Raw genomic sequence first — 22774 nt, 5'->3', positions numbered from 1 at the left:
GGAGGCGCTGATTGGCGGGGCTGCCGGTGGGCAGGAGGCGCTGGGAGCTGGGGGCAGGGAGCTGATGGGGGATGCTGACGTATTACTGTGGCTCTTTGGCAATGTACATTGGTAAATTCTGGCTCCTTCTCAGGCTCAGGTTGGCCACCCCTGCTCTCAGTGATGCTTAGTCTTGCCAGCAGCTTGGCGGCTGAAAGAGAAGAACACAGATTGCATGTGTGACATTGGTCAAACAGATGCCGGCTCTGGCCAAGTCTGTAGGCATCAGCTGAGCACTTACAAATTCATAGCTGGAAACCAGACCAGCTCACCTGTCTGTTACTATTGTTCAAGACAGGTGTTAGACTGGTGAGGATGTGTTTAGTGTTTAGACTTTATAAAATGCTTGTAAGTTGCTACATGCTTTATTCTTGCTTGCAGTGTCTGCATCCTATGCTACAAGGCAAAATATATTTGTTTTAAAACTGCAAAAATCCCTGCTCTGAACTTGTGAACTCAGACGGGATGAGAGGCTCCCCTACCCATCACTCTGTCTGGAGTGGTTTATGACCCTGAGTGCCTACCTCAGAGCAGACTGTCAAAAACAGGGCAGATACCTCAAACTGGGGGTATGTTCTATAATTAGATTTCACCAACCTAGAAACAAATGTGAAACCGTGGATCCCTGTAACAGTCTTACCATGGAGTCCCCTTGGGCTCTGCATCTGGACTTAGTGATAAATGGTCACTTACTCCAACAATCACAAAATATTCAGGTTGCTGCCAGTCCCAAGAGATCAGTCACCTCCCCCAGGTCAATATGTACCTTAGATCTCACACCAAAGACAACACTGATATCCCATCCTACAGTAAACTAATTAAGGATTAACTAGGAAAAAGAAATCAAGAGAGTTATTTACAGGTTCAGTCTATGGTTCTGAAAGATGATGGAGATGTAGCAATCTGTCAGCACTGAATGTCTTTTAGGGCTAACCCAGCCTGACCCTAGGGATCTCTGCTGTTTGTTTCTTAGCTCCAGCCCTTCTAAAAATCCAGACAACAAAGAGAAAAAAAATCTTCGTGCCAACTATTTTTGTTTCCCTCTTCCAGCATTCCAATCAATGGGACGAGTCCTTCTGCATGTGCTTCTGCATGGGTGGAAGGGACCATCAACAAAGCTTTTGTCCTACAATGGCCCACTTGTGATTTTGTGATTCTTTCTGTCTTCCTCTGTTTGATTTGTTTTATATTTTGGCCTGCAGTGGTGTTTATTCTCCCCCTTGTAGGGATCCTTGTATATTATGTCACAGATTTTCTCACAAACGTGTGCACACAATAGTGGATTTGTGCATGTATATTATGAGATTTTAAACTGCTCATTTGAAAAGCGGCTTCTATATGTGCTTCAGTTTTGCACTTGACTAGAACAGGCCAAATTCATAAGTGTGCTCTGGCTGCTTTATGCCATGCCTGTGATGCAAACCAGCTGAAAACCCGGCTCTTTAAAGCCCTTATTACCATAGTAACTGGCCAGCTAAGCTGGAATTTTGGCTGCATTGCATCAGTAGAGTGATGCAGAGCAGCCAAAATATACTGATGAATCTGATCCTTTGACCCAAAATGCCTATTCATAGTACATCAAACATTTTTCTCCATTTTTTCTTGCCCAGAGGTCAATCTTATCTTTTGAAATTTCAGTGGGTAGTTTTGAGCATGGCTAGAGTTTCCTTTTTAAAAGCATTAAATGTAAAGAAGCTGGAACATATCCATCCATATTTTTGGTGAAAATAAAATTCTCCTTTGTGTTCCAAAATGACAGAATTTGGAATTTTCAAAAGCCGTTGGTATCGACCTAACTCTATTCCCATTGAAGTCAATGGAAGAGCGCCTGTTGACTTCAGTGGAAAATCTACTCAGCTTCTGTTTGTTTAGTGTTTGTATTGGGAACTTTACCCATAAGCAGCTATCTGCAAATACCTCTTCAGAGAGTTTATATAAACATGAAGGAATCTTAACAGCATGTCTTGGTGGTGGGCAGATAATTAAATATTATTAACTCTATTTTATGGGGATCACTCTTGGGAGGTGCCAAGCAAAGAAGTCAATGAGAGTTGAGGATGCTCATTACTTAGCAGGATGAACCTTCAGATGGTTAATCTGAGACATACAAGGATGAAATGATTTGTCCAAGGCCATATGGGAAATTAATCCACCCTGCAGATCTTTCAGTTGCTTATTTTCAGGTCAGTAGGGAGTTGGGTTTGTGCATAGAATAGGGTGATTGAGTTCCAGTTGGCAGAATGTGGAGACAGTAAGGCTGATTCCATTTAGGGATATGTGGTGTCATCGTTATGTCATCTCTGTGTTGTCTCTTTTTTCATCTCTGTCCTTGTCTCTCTCGCTGGAGTGAGTTTTAGCTAGGCTGCAGTTGCTAGTGGTGTTTAGTCACAGAAATGTATAAGCTTTTTCTCCCGTCTCTTCTTCACAAAAGGAGACAAGGCTGTCTACTTACAATTCAGCAACTAATCTTGTTCATGACCTATAAGATGCCTTCAGAAAGAATGATGCTCCTTTCTGTGCACTGAAGCTGGCACTTTATTTTCTCTTCACTTGAGCATTGACATCTTACCTGTCACCTTGGTTGGCTAAGAGTGTGCCCTCTGATGTTACACTGATGTCTGCAGAAACTAGATTAAAATAGGCATACGCTTCTATTGTGCATAGATTGCAAAGTTGTTCACTAATAATGAGAACATGGAGCCGTCTGAGAACTCTGTTGGTGATAGCGGATTGAATCATAGGCACTTATAAAGAATCCGTGTGTCCTAAAGCTATAGCAACATTATTATTGACTGTAGAGTTCCATTTTGGAAAAGCAGGGGAGAGAGAATCCAAACTAGCATGCATTTCCATGTTTCAAGACACAGAAAGGTTAGAGATCTCCCAGGTAAGCAAAAAATTGCCATGACTTTGGAATGACTGTCTGATGTGAAATTGTGCTAAAGCTTAATTAAGAGATTGAGCTTCCCTGAAGTTTTGGGGTGGAGTGTAAAGCATTTTTTAGAGAACAATTATTAAATGTGTCTAAAACTTCTATGATTTTGAGAAAGATAGTTTCTAGGATACTGCTCTAGTCTTCTGTTTGTGCTCAAGTAGTTCCCTGAGAAGGGAAGAGATTTCATTGTCTTTCGTTGCCTTGCGAATATTTGCGTTAGTGAGAATGTTACGAGTCATTTATGCTACGTCCGGTTGTTTATTAAAGAAAATGTTGCTTGCAGTCATGAAAAAAGAAAATGGAACATCCAGTATTTTAAAATGCCTGCTTATGCCTGATATTTATAAATTGTTTTATGATTTGTGGTTTATCCTTTAAGGAAATGAAGACGATGAATTAGGAAAAGTGGATCATGTAAACAGATTTGCATATCACTCGTGCCTATTTAAAATGGGCTTATAAAATAGAAATGAAATTAGGGTACAAATTTTGGCTAGATAATTAAATACACAACAAAGGTATATGTTAGTTACTGCTGTGCTATGTCTTTCTGCTGCAGCTCCTTGTCAATACATTGTAAAATAACTCAGGCCCTCAGGGCCCCCTCTGAGAACTTTATGAGTTACGGAAGGCAAGAGCTATGAGGCTGGTTACGGATTGAGTGAAATCTGCTCTGAGGATCACCTGCTCCAGAACTCAACATTTCTTCCGCCATGTGGGTTTAAGGGAAACCTAACACCACAATTTTGGTGTTTTTAAATTTAATTTGCAAAATAGGCATGCAGTGGATAGAGTTAATACTGGTTTATCCACCAGAAATTATGCAAGAAAGACAAGCTGTCTCAGAACTAACTGACTGAGGACGGAGGTGGATTGAGACCCCAGTTCTGGTCTATCAGAAAGGCAGGAAAAAAACGTGTGCAAGATTTATACGATACACCATATCAAACTTAAGAGTGAGGGGAGAAGAAAACTCTTGGCAAAACCATGTAAATCCCTTCTCTCCTGGGGTTTGTCTGAGAATGACAACGTACTCCCATCTCTCGCAATTTGTTCAGAGCCACTGTAGCCATCCAACGTTCACTTTACATCAGTGAGACACTAACGGTTACATCCAAATTCCAGGATGATCAATTTTGATCTAGCTGCTGCTTAAAGAAAAAGTGCCAAGCAGGGTAACCGGAGCAATTATAGATAGCTACAGGCTCATTCTCTACAACTATCCTTATAATTCAATTTCAAACATTCCATTAGTCTTCGTGGTAGTAATAAGCTTCGCTGGCAGGAATTCAGGAAGACAATATTGCTTTTCATTTTAAATTAATGCATTAGATTTTTGAACTATAGGATGTCTTCAGAACAATGGTCTTACTTTCAGGAAGAAATGTTTTAAAGGAGCTAAAAGGAGGGCAATACGCATTCAAGCTACATAGGTTGAACTAAATTCAGAAGGGAGTCTAAGCTAGTAGTGTAAATGCACCTTCCAGTCCCATCAGCATATATGTATCACCTGCTGAGACCTACATTCACTTCAATGTAAGCTTGGTCTACACTTAAAACTTATACCAGTGTAGCTATTTCAGTTAGGGATGTAAAACGTTAACCTATGAACCAGTAAGCATCAGTCTTACCGGTTAACTGCCTTAACCATTAACCTCAGCAGCCCCACACCAGCTGGAGTGGGCCCAGCCATGGCCCCCGGCCAAAAGGCCAGAGTAGCACCACCTGGCCGGAGCAGGCCCAGCCACTTAGTCCGTTAACCATTTAAGCAAAATGTTTTTAATCAATTAAACAGTTAACTTTTTAAACGGTACTTACATCCCTAATTTCAGTCAGGAATGTGAATGTTTCTTTCAGTATAGCCCAGGGGTCGGCAACCTTTCAAAAGTGATGTGCCGAATCTTCATTTATTCACTCTAATTTAAGGTTTCGCGTGCCAGTAATACATTGTAATGTTTTTAGAAGGTCTCTTTCTATAAGTCTATAATACATAACTAAAGTATTGTTGTATGTAAAGTAAAGAAGGTTTTTAAAATGTTTAAGAAGCGTCATTTAAAAATTAAATTAAAATGCAGAGCCCCCTGGACTGGTGGCCAGGACTTGGGCAGTGTGAGTGCCACTGAAAATCAGCTCGCGTGCCGCCTTTGGCACGTGTGCCATAGGTTGCCTACCCCTGGTATAGCCAATGTCATTTGGGGAGCTGGTGTTCCTACAATAGCAGAAAAACTCCCGTTGGCATGTGCTGCATCTATACTAGGTGGCTATGCTGACATAGGCTGTGCAATGTAGACATAACCTTACACTTGACAGAGTCTTTGGACTACTACAGCCATGCCAACCCCCGTAGGACTGACCCCAACCAGCTGACATGACACACTCTCTACAGTAGGTGAAACATCTTGTTGAAACGTGTTAGCCAAGGCTTTTAAAACATAACCTATTTACCTAGGCTTGATATGGCCTTCATTTAACTGAGTCTAACTAAGTGGTAAGGGGAAAGGAAAGGATTGTTATCAGGATTTATTATTATTAATTGTTCACATTTCATTAGCACCTCGGGACCCCAGACAGGATCAGGACCCAAGATGTAACAAGTGGGTGCAAACAAATGGAAGGAAGAAGGGATGGAGACCCTGGAAAACAGCATTAGGAAGTCAGGTTTATACGAATGAGCAAGCTATGTGCACAGCTGAATGGTTTCGGATCGGTTAACTTTAAAACAAAATTACAAAATATAAACAAATTAATAAATAAACCTTAGAAATCCCAAAGTCTAAACAGCGCATAGACTTTGGGAGCTGGGCCTGACCTGGGAGTTTGGTCAGCAGTGTTATGGGAATCTGTAGTAAAGGACTTCACCTTGAACTCACTTTAGTTTTCCTTTATTTCTATTGTAACCATTTCTGACTTTAATGCCTTACACTTGTACTCACCGGAAACATCGCTCCTTGTAGGTAAATAAACTTGCTTTATTCTTCAGTCAAAACTAATCCAATGTTGTGAACTATGTGAGTAACTCCATTTAGGGTGGCAGACTGTATACTGAGCCTCTTAGAGGGGCAACTGGCCTAATGTATCTCGACTGTCTTGGAGAGGGTAGGAGAGTGCAGAACACATGGTTTTGGAGGAAATCCCAGGCCTTGAAGCATGTTGTGGTCACCTTGCAAGTGATAGCCAGGCGGTGGAAGTCAGAATGTGACTGATGTGTGGCTGGCAGGCTGCAGCTATACTCAGAAGGGCATGGGGAAGAGGGGGTGATCTGCGTGCTTGAAGGCTGTATGTGAGCAGCCCACTGGGAGCTACATCAGCAAAACATTATGAGGCACCCAAGGATGCATTGCAGAGGTGACCCAGCCCCTCACTGGTTTGGACTGTATCCCGGAATGTCATAATATCACATTATGTAGCATTATTAATATTTATTATTTAACATTTATATTGTGGTAGCACCTAGAAGTCAGCCAATCGAGGGCCTCACAAAGATATAGTGACTGACAGTCCTTGCTCCAAAGATCTTATCAGAATAGGCTTAATGCAATTGAAATAATGTCACATGTAAGTTACACAGTCCTTTTAATGAAATATCCTTCAGCTCTGATAGAATTTACAGGTGTTTGATGGATTGCAGTATGGAATTTTAAACTCTCACAGTTTGTGTGCATGGAGCGTATCTAAGGATTGTAACCCTCTTTGTGCTCTTTAAATTGGTCAGCACAATATTGCCTCGGCTAACTATTGTTTTCCATGAATCAGATTAATTCTAGGAGGCCACAAGCAGATAGCTCACAAGAATCGCCAATTCTTCCCTCGCCCATATCTCTTCCACACACATGCCTAAATTGTATTCAAATGCAAAGACTGTTCAGGAAATAACCAAACCATCCTGAATTGTGTTTTCTCTCTTCCAGCCACTTCTACATCGACTACTGGCACAAGTCATCTCACAAAATGTGACGTAAAGCAGAAAGCCTTCTGTGTCAATGGGGGGGAGTGTTACATGGTCAAAGACCTTCCAAACCCCCCCAGATATTTGTGCAGGTAAGAAGCCGTTGGCTAATTTTAGTGAAGCACCATGTTTCTCATGTACTTTGTCTCAAAGTAATTGCTTTAATATCTGATCAGTTCTCTCTCCCACAAATGGCCCAGCAGATATTTAAGAGAAGCATTAGATGTATCTTCACCTTTGTGTGGCAGAGTTGGTATGAAAACTCTATAGCTATTGAGAATGACCTCTGTGTAACAAGGCTTGTGTTCATTGCAGTGTTAACTCAAGGTATACCTTGAGTTTTGCCCCTAAGCTGACTCCCATCCCCACACAGAATCTCTAGCTCAAGCTAAGGGGTGCTCTATACTCAAGCTAGCTAGCCTGTCTGGGGCGGGGAGGGGAGGAGAATGAGGGAAGGGGGTGACGCCTGAGTGGTGCTGACACTTGGAGTTCGTTGATACTACAGTCCCGGTGTGTGATTGCAGCTCATGTAAACATACCCAAACTAGCTTTAAACTGCTAGCTCTGGCCCAGAGCAGAGAAGCCACTTGACACCCTTGAGCTAATAATGCAGTGGAGATGCAATAGCTCAAGTTACAACAACTCATCAACTGCTAATCCAATCACTGTGCTGCTAATCCCATCACTCTGGGTAGCTGGAGTGTTGTTTCGCAATGTGGTTGGTCTCACTTGAGCGGCTAGTCTAGACTAGTGGAATAGCTTGAGTGTACTCACTGTTGCAATGAAGCCAAGCCTATAGATAGCTCAGACAATAGTTATTAAAACTCCACAGCTGGTTTCATAATACAGATAGAGCTATGTGCCCAACAGGCATTTGGATACCCTGAGATAACTATTATTTGAAATCTTGGCTGTTAGATCTTAGAGGATATTTGAATTGATCTTTAATAAGTCATTTATTTTACTCCAATATGTTAATAAAAATGTGCTATACAATTTGTGCTATATCTGACAGTTATTTCACAATGTATCTTTTCGTTATCTGGGGGTATATTTAACCGGTCAATTCAAATATTATTTAGAAAAATTAGTGCTGCCAGAAGATGTTTTGTTTTGAAGTTAGGTGACTACAAAGTCACTGTGTCTAATGAGGTTAAATTAATAACAGGAGTTATTACTTTGTTAAATGCATTATTTTGTAATAAGCAATGTAGATTGCCACCTGAACTCATCAGTGGCTGTCAGTCTTTTAGATGCAGTGCCTTGATTCGGGAAAGCTCTTAAGGATGTGCTGAAATTGACCTGTATTCAGGAATCCACTCGAGCACATGCTTAGCCTTGAAGTGCGTGCCTGAGCACCCTCCTTGAATCGAGGCCTAGTTTTGCTATCACAAACAAATCCAAATCATAACATACATCAGCCCATTATTTTGCAGAAAATCCAGTATAAATACAAGCAGCAAAGAGTCTTGTGGCACCTTATAGACTAACAGATGTTTTGGAGCACGAGCTTTCGTGAGTGAATACCCACTTCGTCGGATGCATGTAGTAGTGGGTATTCACCCATGAAAGCTCATGCTCCTCTTTGTTGCTTTTACAGATCCAGACTAACACGGCTACCCCTCTGATACTTGACAGTATAAATACAGTTGCTCTGGCTGAAGCTTTGCGTCTTGCCATAGCACATTGTACAACAGGCGCCTTTGGAGCTGTAGTGGTGCTGATAACAGACCAGAGCTGGATGTAAATGAGTGCTCTAAACTCTCAATCACTTCAACAAATGGCATTCAGGATCCTGCAGAATTGAACCTTAAGGGAACTTTTCATTGTAAGAATATTGGCATTTTCAAGAGAGGCAGCAGAATCTAGTCAATAAGATACACAATCTGGTGTAATCACATGAATTTTCAGTCTTATAAAGGCTAAAAATCAAAACCCAATAATTGCAAAACCCAGTAATTGCTTTTCTGCAACATCATGTAAAGTGAGGGTGGAGAGACACCTTGCTTTCACATGGAAAGGAGAAGATAGAAATTGCTTCCAGGAAATACCGGCTGCACTCTAGTGAAACACTTTCTGTTCACTTCAATTTTGCCGTTTTATATGGACCTTACCTGCAATTAACAAGATTTGTTTTTTCACAAATTCCCCAGCTGCTGAAATCATGACTATTTATTCTATGGCTCTTTATAACCATTTTCTTTAAATGTAAAAGTACCAACTTTGTTTTTTGGACAATTGTATTAAATTACATGAGCATCATATCTGAGCAGTGCAAGATGACCCAATTTTAATACTACACCCCTGGGAACCTACCAGAAACCAGCTCCTGTGCTTCCACATCTTCATTTCCTCCTCGTACCGCATTCAGAACATTTCATAGCAGCCCAATGGCTGTGTGCATAACACATTTGCTGTGTGCATAACATTTTTACTATTAACTGTTATTGCACTGTTGATTTAGAGTCACTTCTTTTTCACTGTATCTCGGGATATTTTTTTTAAATTGCCAGATCTGACAGTGTTTGCTCTTTATTATTGCAATTTTATTTTATGTTAAATATCCCAGACCCTCTTAAATGAGTTTTTTTTTCCATGTAGAAAAGAAATAACTATTAAATCTAGAATCAGAATGAAAACAAAAATAACTCTCCAAAATTTGTGCAGGGCACTTTTCTGGGTAGCACAAGAAATATCTGGAGAAGTCATTACAATGTAAAATCACAGGGCTTGATTCTTATTTATACTAAAGCGATGGAAAGGGCTCACAATTAGTTTGCAATGCTTCTGCTATGTCTCTTTGATATTTACTAGCACTGATGCTGTTTATACTGTAACAAAACAAGACAAATGTCTCTGCAATACGGTGACATGAGAATCTGAATTGTGTTTTATTGGGTACATACTGCAAATCTGAAGAAACAAAATAGCATTATTTTCTTGCATGGTTACAGATATGGATGTCTATTTTAAAGTGTTTGTTAAAACAAATATCTGTCAAGGACACATTGCTTCCGTCTACTGTGATAACAAATCTTTTTCCATGGAATCAGAAAACTTGAAAGATGGTACTTGCTCTTCATGTTTCTGCCCTGGTAGCAAGTTCACATTTTCCATATGCTCCATCTGTTGAGAACAAAAACAAAATTTTTAAAGCATGAGTCTCATTGTTCTAAATTGTTTTTATCATGAATCAAAAAACGTGACTCCAATGCACAACCACCATGGAATTTTCCAAGCAATGTCTCTGGTCATGTAAGCCCCTGTGAATCTGTCTCCTATTGCTAAAGTCAGAAGTTGTGCAATCAAAAGTGATTTCCAAAAAACTGAAGGTGTAATGATTAACACTGTGTCACATTTTGCTTTCACTGATACTAGTATACATTTTGAGCAAAATGATGGTTTTAGAGATGTTTGTTAGTTACCTAGATTTATTTCTGAGATGTGTATATATCTACAATGGACTGTACCTGAAATTTTGCATAGAGGGATATCTACAGTGGCACAGTGTTGTATACATTTCTCTTTTGTGTAATCTAATTACAATCCTGGACTAAATAGAATAATCTCAGTCTAAAAAAGAGGGGTTTGAAGGGGTTTTTAAAGAGACATTGGGTAAAACTTTTTAAAGTGCCTAAATGAGAAAGGAGACATTTTGAAAAGTGATTTAGGCACTTGGGCCCAGGTCCTCATAGATATTTAGGTGCATCACTCCCATGGGAGCTAGATGCCTACATATCTTTGAGTATCTGGGCCTTGGAAGCCTACACCTCATTGGCTATGTCTACACAGCAATTGAACACCCATGGCTGGCCAGGGCTATCTGGTTTGAGTTTGTGGGGCTCAGGCTAAAGGCTTGGAACTCCACAAAGGCAAAGGGTCCCAGAGCCCAGGCTCCAGCCCAAGTCCAAATATCTACCCAGCAATTTTAGCCCCACAGCCCGAGCCCCGTGAGCCTGAGCCAGCCAAGTCCATGCCATGGGTCTTTAATTCCAGTATAGATGTACACATTCCCTTTCAGTAAGACATAGGGTATGCCTACTCTGCAGTCAGAGATGTGATTGCAGCTGGAGTAGGCATACCCACACTAGCTTTCATCTGGGTAGCTTGGCTAAATATAGCAGTGGAGACAGGCTGGCACAGACCCTGGCGTGGGGTAGCAATGCGAGTAGACACCTACAATCCCAGGCAGCCTTGTACAGCCCATGCTGAAGCTGTGCCACCAGGTCTTCGCTACTATTTTTAGCATGCTAGCTAGATTAAAACTAGACTGGTATATCTACGAGCGGCAGTCACACCTTTGACTGCAGTGCAGACATAAACGTAGGCTTCTAAGTGCCGACATCACTTCTGAAAATGGGACTCATGTTTATACTACAGTATCACAGCGACAGGGCCGCAGCTGTGCTGCTGTAGCGCCTTACTGTGGATGCTTCCTTCATCAATGAAACAGCATTTTCTATCACTGTAGTTAATCCACCTTTCCGAGAGGCAGTAGCTAGGGTAATGGAAGAATTCTTCCACTGACCTGACCTTCTCCATAATGGACGTTAGTTCAACCTAACTATGTTGCACAGGGCGCAACATTTTTCACAGCCCTGAGCAATGTAGCTAAAGCAATATAATTTTTAGGTGTAGCCCACACTTTAGGCTTTTGCAAATTTTACCCAAAGTCTAATAGTGCCAGACCATGTGGTATTTTGACAATGTTGTGAAAAGGAGAATGGTTAGCAGCTCTCTTATTTGGAGAAGACTGTGTATAGTATTCTTCATGTTTTTACAAGCCCTGTTTTGAACAGTCTTTCCATAACCCACTTTTGATTATGCTAATTTGATATTTCCTTAATGACACACCATACAATTTGTGTTGCCTTTGCTGCTGTTGTCCCCTAAAAGTGATTTTGTGCTACGGCTTCGGTGGTTGAAAACAGTGCTTCTTTCTAGCAGATAGACATTACTTAACCTTGCTTAACAGCAAAAGAATGAATTTCTTATTTTGATAATATTCTATATCCTTGTTTGGAAATGGAATGGGTAGAGCAGGAATTAATTAATGTTATGATCCAGAAAACTGTTAATTGAGGGGGTGACAGGGAAGCTTATTATAGTGCTAACAGAAAGGTTTGCCAAGTCTGAGTGAGTCAAGAGGCAGGATAGTGTTAACAGTTCTGAACTAAGCAGTTAAAGGCACAGTTCTTACAGTGATTCATGTAAATGATGATAAAATATTCTTGTGCTACCTGCCTGTACTACATATTTTCTTATAGTAAAGGGACTTGTTCTTGATCTTTTCTGTTAATATGTACAGTTAGTCAAAACATGAATTTTTACAAAATTAAAAACCACTGAACACAGAAATCATCAGGGATTAGAAAATCTTTTAGATATTCTTTTATCTGATCAAAGAAAGAACTGTGGTCTTGATGACTTAAGCCATCTAATTTCTTTAATAAATAGTTTGTATAGCCTCTAATTAGCTAGTGGAGAAGATACAGCCGCAGAGTAATTTCTCAGTTATACTGGTGTAAATCCAGAGCAGCTCTTATTCTCATTGGCCTTATTCTGATTTATACTGGTGTAACTGAGAGTAGACACTGGCCCATACATAGAAAAGGAAAGAACTGAAAATGCTATTTGGGTAACCAAAAAAAAGAGTGATGACTAGTGACAGTGTTGTAGAAATTACAGTATAAGAAGGTGCTTTCAAATATTGCCTGTTCAGACATGTGTAATCCAGAGACAGCTTGACAAGCAGAATTGTAATCTGCACTGAATTTTGGTTGTCTGCAATAAAATGCCTTTCACATGCACAAATAATCAGAAGTGGAAATGGTCATCCGACCCCCTGTCCACACTGGGTCAGTCTTTATCCCTTGTTTGCAATGGTTGGCAACTGCACCAGTGTTGACAACAATTTAAGTGTCAGTATAAACACAGCTAAACTGTTTTCAGCGCTGTGTCAAGACGCTTGACCTAGCTCAGACTGGAAATGATTTAGTCCCGTCTGCACTAGCCCATAAATTATTGCCAACACCAATGCAGCCGCACCTATTGCTGACAACAGGAACAGAACAAGGAGCAAGTGGCCCCCATTAGCCAGTGACTGTGGGCCTGATACTGAGACTTTTAATCAGCAAAACACTCATAGACATCGTTTGAAGTTTGGCCTGAGTCAGGAGATGGGAATCCAGAGTAGGCATGAACATCATGCAGCCCTTTGTGTGAGATTTAGTGATGAAAAGCGCTGTGGAAGAGCAAGGTATCATTACTGCTACTGCGAGGATGGGTACTTAACATATAAGTCTAGTGTAAAATAAGAATTAAATTAACAGGATAAAACTTCTATTGCAGTTTTGTTTCTTCCAGTTTGCTAATACAAATCCAAATTCAACCGTCTTCCCTGCCCAATGGCATAACCTTCCTCTGTCCTTATTATTTCATTCTTTATTGTATTTATCTATGGTAGTGCTCAAGGATCCCTGTTGGGATCGGGGTCCTAATGTGCTTGGGCTATACAAACACATCAGAAGACAGTATCCTTGCTTTGAAAAGCTTAAAATATGTTCCTTTGATAAACAGATTCATCTCTACAGCAATCAGTTTAGAAAAAACTTCAGACACCCAAAATGTACCTGTATTGAAAGGAAATAAATCTTGTGCAACGCACCTGGACAAAGATGCATCCATTTCTATTTAAAAAATACAACTAATATGTAAGTGCAGTGTGTTAATATCCTTATTGTTAATTAACGCTACAGATAATAGTGAGCAGAGGGAGAGAGAACTTTAAAAAGCTTGGCAAGTGAGAAATGAGATTTCAGTGCAACTGAAAACCTGATGGGGTTGAAGAGGTACAGGAAGACTGCTGTAGATAAATGCAGCTGCAGATCAGAATGCTCTTGAATTTAGATTGCAAGAAGATACAAATGGGAGGCCAGCAGTAGAGAGAGACCAGGTCTGAGAAGCAGGCCGGAGCAAGCACATGAAGTGCTTTAGAAACAAACAGAAGAAAGCGTAACTTGACATAAATAGAACTTAATTTAAATGTGTCAACATAACTTGATTTAGCATGAAGGTAAAAGGTAGATAAATTAATAGAGCACTGAGAATGGAATGGATAGGTAGGAGAAAAGCAGATGGCCAAGAATTTAACCTTGTGGGACTCCATAGAAGGACCACCAGAAACGTGTTCTAAGGAAACCAGAGAAGCCTGTGTAGCCATGCCGGCCTTACAGAATGAAGTCCCGCACAGTGTCGAAAGCTGCATTGAAGTCAAGGAGAATGAGGAAGAAGGAAAAGCTGGCTGCAGCTGCACAAAGCTGGTCATGGACAACATGGGGGAAAGAAGTTCCTCATTCAACCAAAGTGGAATTCATATTGCATTTTTCCAAGGATTATGATGTGTGTGCCATGTACCTGAAGAGATGGGAGGAGGCTACTTATATCTATGCCCCTGCTTGTCATTTTTTCGTCTACCTCTTTTCCATTTCTCAGATACGTTTAATCATAACTGCTGCCTTGAACAAAGCTGTGTTTAAAAAAGATAATAAATAAAAGCATGAACTTGAAGGTATTAAGAAAATACCAAAGTCCATAGAATTTCCTTAGGTCCTGCAATATACATGATTGTTGAAGGCAAGGATGTAAAATTATTGTCCAACACCATGTCATTAATAGGAAGAATTTGGTGAGGCTCCCTAATCAGTGTCTCAGGTATGAACCATGAGTTGTCCATTTGTACTAGAGCTGACTTTTTTAAAAATGCCACAGATTTTCTCTAATAATTTTTTTAAATTTTACACAATGATAATTCTCCGAGGACACATTTTTTCTTTCATTATACTTTTTCATTAGTTGCTGCCCCCTACGCCCCTGAAGTCATTTAGAGACTCTCCATGTTCCATAGGAAAGCAATTACCAGTCTGATAGTTCAGTGGTTTTGGTGTTCTATTGCTTATCACATTTTTGCCCTTTAGGTGCCAACCTGGATTCACTGGAGCAAGATGTACTGACACTCTGCCCATGAAAATCCAAAACCAAGAAAGTATGTTAAAATAATCTGAACTTTGCTTTCTCCCCAACTGCAGCAACACAATTACTATTACTTGGTGTTTTCACAGTTCAGCTGGAATTGGCATCCTTTGATTCTGATTATAGCCTGATTCTCTTAATCTTTAATCTGTACACCATGCCATTATCAGCATCAAATATGTTACTAGTTCGTGTGACTTTTTTTTTTTAACTGGATCCTTTTTATCCTCTGCAGAATTTTGTTGTTGTTGTTTCACTCTGCCAACTTTCTTGGTTGGTGAAATGCTGTAAATTGCTACCCTAAAGGAATATGTAGACTGAGATGAATGTTGTACAGATTTCATTTCCTAGCTGCCTTGCGAAAACTACTTTACAAAAGCGAATTGGAAATTTGGAATGGTGACTTTCTCGTATCCTGAAATATACTGTGATCTAGATTGGTTTGGGGCTTCTGCAAAGCAAGTGGGCTGCTCTCAACATCTTGAGCCATTTTGACACACTGAACCAAGATTCAGTTTCTGAAGGTGAACTCACCAAGTCAAATCAGTTCACACTGAAGGAGCCTCTTTCTTAGTGTATATTCACCTCTTCTCTTTTCTCTGTTTTCTCTACCATTTTTTTGTTTTTCCTCTCAGGTGCCCAAATGAATTTACTGGTGATCGCTGCCAAAACTACGTAATGGCCAGCTTCTACAGTACGTCCACTTCCTTTCTGTCTCTGCCTCAATAGGAGCATGCTCAGTCAGTGCTGCTTTTTTGTCGCTGCATCTTTCCTGAGATTTATTTTTTTTTACCTGTAACTAGATTTATTGCCTTAGGCCTAATAATGATTGCCTCTGCCTGTTGCATGAAAATGATAACAAAAGCAATTGCAGTACTCTGTTGGATTTGTTGGCATTGATGTTTGGGCATTTAAGACTTAGGAGCGTTCTGAAATTAATATTGAATGATGTTCTACGGAGCTGTAGCTGACAAGAAGTTCAAAGATGCATTTAAAAGTCTCACTTTTTATTTGCTAAAAGAAATAAATCCCAGCACTAAAACAGAAATCGCTTCATAAAATCTTTATAAAGATAGTAACCTTCCAAATAAAAGGGATATACATAAATTGCAGTGGAAAATAAAAGGTAAAGGCAATTTACATGCTCCAGGTGTATCAAATGAACACACTCAAACAGGAGTGAGGGCTTTTTTATCTTTATTATCCAAACATTTTACATTTCAGTAGGAAGAAAATTACATGAAGAAAGAGAAGGGGGGAAGGGGACATAAATGATGCTGCTTGACATTTCTTATTTATGGGGGACAGGTGCAAAAGATCAAATATTTCAGAGCCAGATTAAATGGCTGAAAAAATGTGCCATGTAGACTCCTTTGGACACTGTAGGATTGGGGCCTTAGTGACATAGTTTCATAAGCTTCCTCTTGGAAGGTCTTGTTAACTAGTAATTATTATTTAATAGTGATAAAGTGCAAATATGTTGCATATTTATTTTGTGCCTTCAGATATAACCAAGGCAGATGTAAAATAGAGGAAAATTGCCTGGGGTTTACCTTTTTAATGCACATTCACTATTCATAATTCATTTTTGCTGGCGTCCCACTGCATTATGATGTAAAGGCAGTTCTATATGAACTATTTTTGATGAATCACTCACTAGCATTGAAAAATTTCAGAGACTGCATGATTGCTCAGTTTAGATTTCCACTAGTACATAGGCTAAAAAGCTGTTAGCACACACTGGACATTTTGGAGCCCTAATAGAGACATAGGTCTTCTCTTACATCAGTGAACAAAGAATGTACATACATAATTCATATTGTCTATCATGGGAGTTACCCTGGCAAATCCCCAGGACAACGGCAGGTGATTCAACTGCACAGCATTTTAGTATTTATTTTATACTGTGTTTTGAAAGGTTTATTAGTGTGAGTTATCAACCAAAAAGCTAAAATACCTTTCTAGGCTGTGCAGTGCTTTTCTTACCTGAGTATTAGATTTGTAATTATGAATATGAATTTATTATTTTGAAAGCCAAATGTTCTGTGCTTTTAACAAGTGTTAGAACATTTATTTAAATAAAAGTACCGCAAAGGCTAAATCACACTTTTCCCAAATTAATTCAGATGGAGACTCAGACATGAACCATAAATTTATTTTTTCCACCCAGAAAAAGATATATTTACAGGTTTTTCTCATTTGTTTTTAATTTTTCTATCTATGCTTGGGATTTTTAAACAAGTCTTTGGGTGCCCAGGCCATGATTTTCAAAAGCACCTAACATAGAGATCCTCAAAACTCCCTGGGAGGATTAGGCACCTACAGGTATGGTATGTATGCACTGCAACAAAAAAACCCAGAGGCCGTAAATCTCAGAGCCCAGGTCAACTGACTTGGGCTTGTGGGTCTTATGCTCCAGAAAATAGCAATGTTTACTTCCCGCTCGGGCTGGAGCTCTGACATCCGGCAATGGGGGAGGGTCTCTGAGCCCTGAGCCCAAACATCTACACTGCAATTTTTAGCCCCCAGAGCACGAGCCCAAGTTAATTCATCCAGACTCGGAGGCTCACTGTTGTGGGGCTTTTTTGCTGTGCAGACATACTCTGAGGGACTGAGGAGCACAAGCTTTTTAGAAGTCAATGGAACACCTGTCTTTAAATCACTGAGGTATTTTTGACAACCCTATTGAAATTCAGTTGGTGTAGAGCACCTGTCTACCTACCTTGGGCTACTTTGAAAATCCAGCCGTTCTATTTTATTCTAGCATTTTCTATATACAATAGATCTGAAGCATAAAGTGGCATTTCTTAAGATGCTACAAATCTTAAAATGACACTTCTGGAAGGAGTCCAGGGAGAGCACATTTCAATGTAACCAGAAAAATCAATAAAGAAGCATTTCTATGACTTTTGTTTTACAGCCAAGTATAGGTCAAGCCATACAATTAAAAAGATAACTTTGCCTGATCCAAAGAATCATTCTAACATTATATCTGGGGCTGAAAGACATGAGCTTATGCTATACCCCACATACTGAGCAATTGATTTAATGAAGTTTAGTCAGGTAAGCTCAGAGCAAATCAGATGTTAAACAAAGCAAGCACCAATAGAAAAAGAAACAAAAATGGGAGCTAGATGGTACCATCCAGTTTCAAGCAGAACTCCTCATTAATTTCAAGAGACACGTCTGGTTTGAAGTGGATGGTTCAACGCGGCTCCGTACAAAGACCTTTGGATGAGCTATTAAAATCTTAATGTCATTTTTATGTTGTTAATATTCAGCTTAAAGGGTGGGATATTTAAAAGCATTGGCCTCGTTCTGCTGCGGCTGCAGTCAGTGGGAGTTCGATAGTCAGTGGGAGCAGAGTGACGCCAATGCTGAGTGCTTTTGAAAATCCCATCCTAAGTGTACACCACATACCCCAATGAGAGGCTGTGTAGGTAAGGAGCCCTGGATTCGACCCAACAAATATATCTCTGTAAGAATATTGTACTCCTCATACTGTGCTGAAAAGAGAGGTATTTTTCATAGGTATCTTAGTTAAGGCAACTTCCCCCATATAAAAATAGTTTTTCCTTCCTTTAAGTAGAGGGGAAAACGTTGTAGAAGCTTCCAGCTTCATGAGCATGCTCTATTGTGGTTAAAGGGCTTTGCACTGTGATATGACAATTTACAGGTTTCCTGTATTGCAATATTTACCATCAGGATTGCAAGTGGGCCAAATTTCCTACCATCGTGAGGGAAGGGGAATAAAATGCACAATTTGTTATAAAATTGACAGTTAATGGCTGGTGCATTTGTACTATCTCCCAGATCTGGTTCAAGCAGAGACTGACTGTTTTTTCTAAACGATCTGCTCTAGGGATTAGTTTGGAGAAGTTCTGTGGCCAGGAGATCAGAGTAGGTGATCACATTGGTCCCTTCTGGCCTTGGAATCTATGAACCTGTGAAAATCTGGGGGTCCCTACAGCATCCTATAATTGAGTCTCTAGCGGGAGAACCCAAGTACAATCTACTCTCTTCCTCTGCCATGCCAGGTGGGGAGGGGGTTCATTTCTGGAGGTCAGGAGAAGGTCTAAAGGGAACATGTGCAGAACTAGTGTACATATTTTTCCCCGGGATTCAGGTTACATCCACAGTGCTCAGTCAGCATGGAACAGGTAGCTCTAGAGCATAAGCGCAGGTAAGCATCTTCTCCTTTTATCCTGTCCCTGGTGGCCTGAGGACTCCATGCCAGGCTGTCAGTTTAATTGTGAGTCTCTCAGTAGCTGTGTGGTACATCTGCGTGGGGGGGTATATATGAGTTGTGTGTGTGTGTACATATATATGAGTTGTGTGTGTGTGTACATATACACACACTCACATAAAATGCATTAGAGTGGCAGAAGGGACTAAATGTGGGAAAGAAACCTGTATTCCTGAAGGCAAGACCTGCAATACACATCACTTATTCAATTTGGTCAATTTTAGCCTTACCAGGCTTGGTGATCATTTTTTTTTTCCATGGTTGAATAATTTATCATGGCAATTATGAGACTCTTCTGTCATGTAACCTTGAGATTTGTCTGGCCAATAAATTACAGCGGATCATGGGCAAGGCTTGACATACTCTAGTGACAGCTCCAGCTCTCAGTGGAGTTGCTGATTGCTGTACCTTCCTCACTTTTCAGTTTTTACACATAAATAATATTTTAAGCTTTGAAATTTACAGTTGGCAGATTTACTCTAAGCTCATACAAATTTCCAAAATAGACCCTTGGGTAACAGATGTATTAGAAGTTTTCAGGTAAAATTTTCAAGTGGTTAGGTTATGTAGGCGCCTAAGTACTACGGACATTTCATGGTTCTCAGGTTCCTAAATGATTTAGCTGCATTTGAAAATTTTATCCTTCATCTCACCCCAAGATTAAAGTCAAAGGCCACATTTTTTTTTCCAATCTAAATTGCCTAACCAGTGCTCTGGAACGTATAAAATGATATGACATTTATATGATGGGGAGGATCACTCAGAAATGAACATTTACTGTCTTCTCAAGTTTAAATTAGACTTGGGGTAACATTTTCAAAAATGCCTTAAGAACATACATTTTCAAAAGCAATTTAGGAGTTTAGGTCCCATTGAGATTCAATGGGACTGAGGCCACTAAGTGTCTATGGCCCAGATTTTTAAAGGCATTTAGGCACCTAACTCCCATTAAAATCCATGGGAGCTACACACTTAAATACCTATAATAATCTGGCCCTAAGTCACTTTTGAAAATGGGTTTTACCCTCCTAAATCGCTTTTGAAAATTTTACCATTAAAGAATGTGTTTTAAAGTTTGCCCAACATGAAATCACATCTACAATGGAATTTAGTTATTTAAAATCATCTTTGTGTTTCTTTTTAAAACATATGGGCAGAAGTTCAACAGGAAGCATATTGCATATGGTAAATATGAAACAACAACATGAAATGGGAATGGATACGATGTATAAAATGAAAAGTGTTGGGGTACTCTGCTTTCTTTTAATCAAAAAAAGAGAATTAAGCTCCAAAGAGCAAAGATAAATGAGAGTCTTATGCCATCTAGGATCAGAATGAGTGCTGCATGTTTCCTCAGCATGGTTTCTTTTTAGGGCTTATGGCCAGAGTATGTTCCTGTTTTAAGGACCGATTTCCACTGAATTTTTTGAAAAAGGAGCTGCATGATATGAATGACTTCTGTTCAAATTAAATTAGAGCCGAAGTAGCAGGCTTACCTATAAAATAACACAAATACAGTAATATCTATGCATGAGCATGTCACTAATTTTATTGAAGATTCAACCAAGCTTTCTATGCAACTAATGTGTATTGTTAGCAGTGTTCACCTAGGCATGTAGTACCGGCTCCTAAGAAAGAAATCTGGATGGATTCCAATTGAGTTAACCCTTCAAATGTTACTGACAGGCAAGGAAAGAATTGTGCACATCACTCTCCCCAACCTGGGTAAGCTAATTGAATACCTGCTTCCACAGAAAATTAGGGTCAGGTTCTAAATTTCATAATAAACAAAAACATCAGAAGTGAAAGCTAATCTGATTTAAGTGTCACCCAATGGGAAGAGAAATCTATATTTGCTGGATTTGGATGGATAACTTTGTTATGCAACCCAGTTAGCCAAAGCACAGAGTAGTGAAATCGTGATCCCATTGAAGTCCGTTGGAATTTTGCCATTGAAGCCAATGGAGCTAGGATTTTATCCAGCAATTTTTAGTTCTACAAAGGAAAGTGGGCTCTATCCAGAAGTAAACAATCTCCTACACCCATGGAAATGACATAGGTCTCCCAGAATACGCAGCCATGGGGGAATCTGCATTCCCCACTGGTACTGGCTGGGGAATGCCAGATTAGACCATTGATTTTATCAGAGTGACAGCTCCCCCACCTCCCCCCCACACAAACATCCTCCTGCAAGACCGGGTTTTTCTTTTGGATGCATGGCCGGCTATCAAGGGAGGATTCTGCAGGGGCTGCATGGCCTAAGGACAATGGGTCAGATCCTCAGCTAGTGTAAATGGGTGTGGAATGCCATTGCAGTCATGAGCTGTGCGAGAAGCTGACATTCTGCTGCAGTTATCTGTTCCCATCAAACAAAACAGTAATGGCCAAGATGAAGTTGCCCCTAAATAACGAGAATGGTAGTGTCGACCATCAGAATTACCTTTTCAGAAACCAGGAGTAAGCACCCCCTAAATCCCGTCTCCGGCAGGGGTAATTCAGCTCGATGTAAGGACTCCATAGACTATAATTGTCAGTTATTAAAAATAAACTAGTTCAAGCGTCACCCCCTAGCCACACTTCCATTACCGCTCAGTAAGATCTTTAAGGGTTAACTGCTGCGTTCACTGGATTGTGCCAGTGCAAATGCCGTATTCCTATTCTGGTGTGTAACACCTTTAATACAACCATTATTGACACGCAAGCTTACAGACGCTTATCTGAGCACTGCCCCATTAACCACACGCCACTCGTCCTGTTTCAATGTGCAGACACAGAACAACCGTAATATTCATGTGTAATTTGTTTGAGTACAGTGTATTGCTCTTTTCTGAAACTTTTTCCCTTTTCTTTCTTTTTTGTCAACTTTCTGCATTGGCAGAGCATCTTGGGATTGAATTTATGGGTATGGACCAATCATTCCTTTTAGCCTGCAGATTTTAGAGCCTGAGAGATTAAAACCTTTTTCCCCCTCCTTCAATTTCTAACCAATTTCTTTATGCTTTAGAAGGGATCATACAGCTATAACAATAACCTTTATTGACTTCCTAGTTGTGATTAACTCACTAGAATGTTAATTAGCATAGGATACTTTAAATCTCCAGATTTCATATGCATTAGCCTTGAAGTCGCCATATTAGACTTTTGTGCCAGATGGTTCTGAACACTTGTTCATTAGCATTAGTTATGACCTTTTGGTGTGGCTGAGTTTTGGAAACGTCCACTGAATTAATTAAGCAAAGTGGCTAATGGACTGTCTTTAAAAAAAGACAAGAAGATAATATAGCCACTTAAATTCTGCAACAAAATAAGCAATATTGAACTCGGTTTTCAAAGTAAAATTGAGTGACAAAATCCATAGTTAGGTGCCGTATTCAGCGCTTGATTGCCTGCAATAGATATTTAGATACTTGAGTAAGAGTTTACAAGCCTCCCTTCAGATACTCAAGTTTACGAAATGGGCTCAATCTATCAAATAATAAATCCAAACTATCAAGGGCAAAAGCACTGACAGTAGGTACCATTTTCACCATGGTGCAGTAAATATAAGGATTAGAGCCTGATCTTACCAACCCTTTAA

At 39.9% G+C, this 22774-nt stretch overlaps 1 protein-coding gene and 1 long non-coding RNA gene across 9 annotated transcripts in view; one reads left to right on the top strand and one right to left on the bottom strand.

Moving 5' to 3' along the window:
* The window catches only part of NRG1 (neuregulin 1), a 743293-nt gene that overhangs the window by 685237 nt on the left and 35282 nt on the right, over positions 1-22774 (top strand). For 6 of the 8 annotated variants that reach the window (XM_075067428.1, XM_075067426.1, XM_075067425.1 and 3 more), the window contains 3 exons: positions 6883-7012; positions 15587-15645; positions 22076-22099. In XM_075067428.1, the coding sequence (XP_074923529.1) occupies positions 6883-7012; positions 15587-15645; positions 22076-22099 (213 nt within the window). Of the gene's footprint in view, positions 1-6882; positions 7013-15586; positions 15681-22075; positions 22100-22774 lie in introns of those variants that run through there. The other 2 variants (XM_032780313.2, XM_075067429.1) reach the window with 2 other exon arrangements.
* LOC116824772 (uncharacterized) overlaps positions 9787-22774 on the bottom strand; it is a 98628-nt gene continuing 85640 nt past the window's right edge. Inside the window, exon 2 of the long non-coding RNA XR_004373705.1 lies at positions 9787-10046. This is a non-coding gene — a long non-coding RNA (uncharacterized LOC116824772). The remainder of the gene's footprint in view (positions 10047-22774) is intronic.

This window comes from Chelonoidis abingdonii, chromosome 6 (genome assembly GCF_003597395.2).
Source record: "Chelonoidis abingdonii isolate Lonesome George chromosome 6, CheloAbing_2.0, whole genome shotgun sequence".
NCBI classification, from domain to species: domain Eukaryota; kingdom Metazoa; phylum Chordata; order Testudines; family Testudinidae; genus Chelonoidis; species Chelonoidis abingdonii.
Note: the sequence above shows the minus strand (reverse complement) of the source record. Positions and strands in the feature narration are given on the sequence as shown.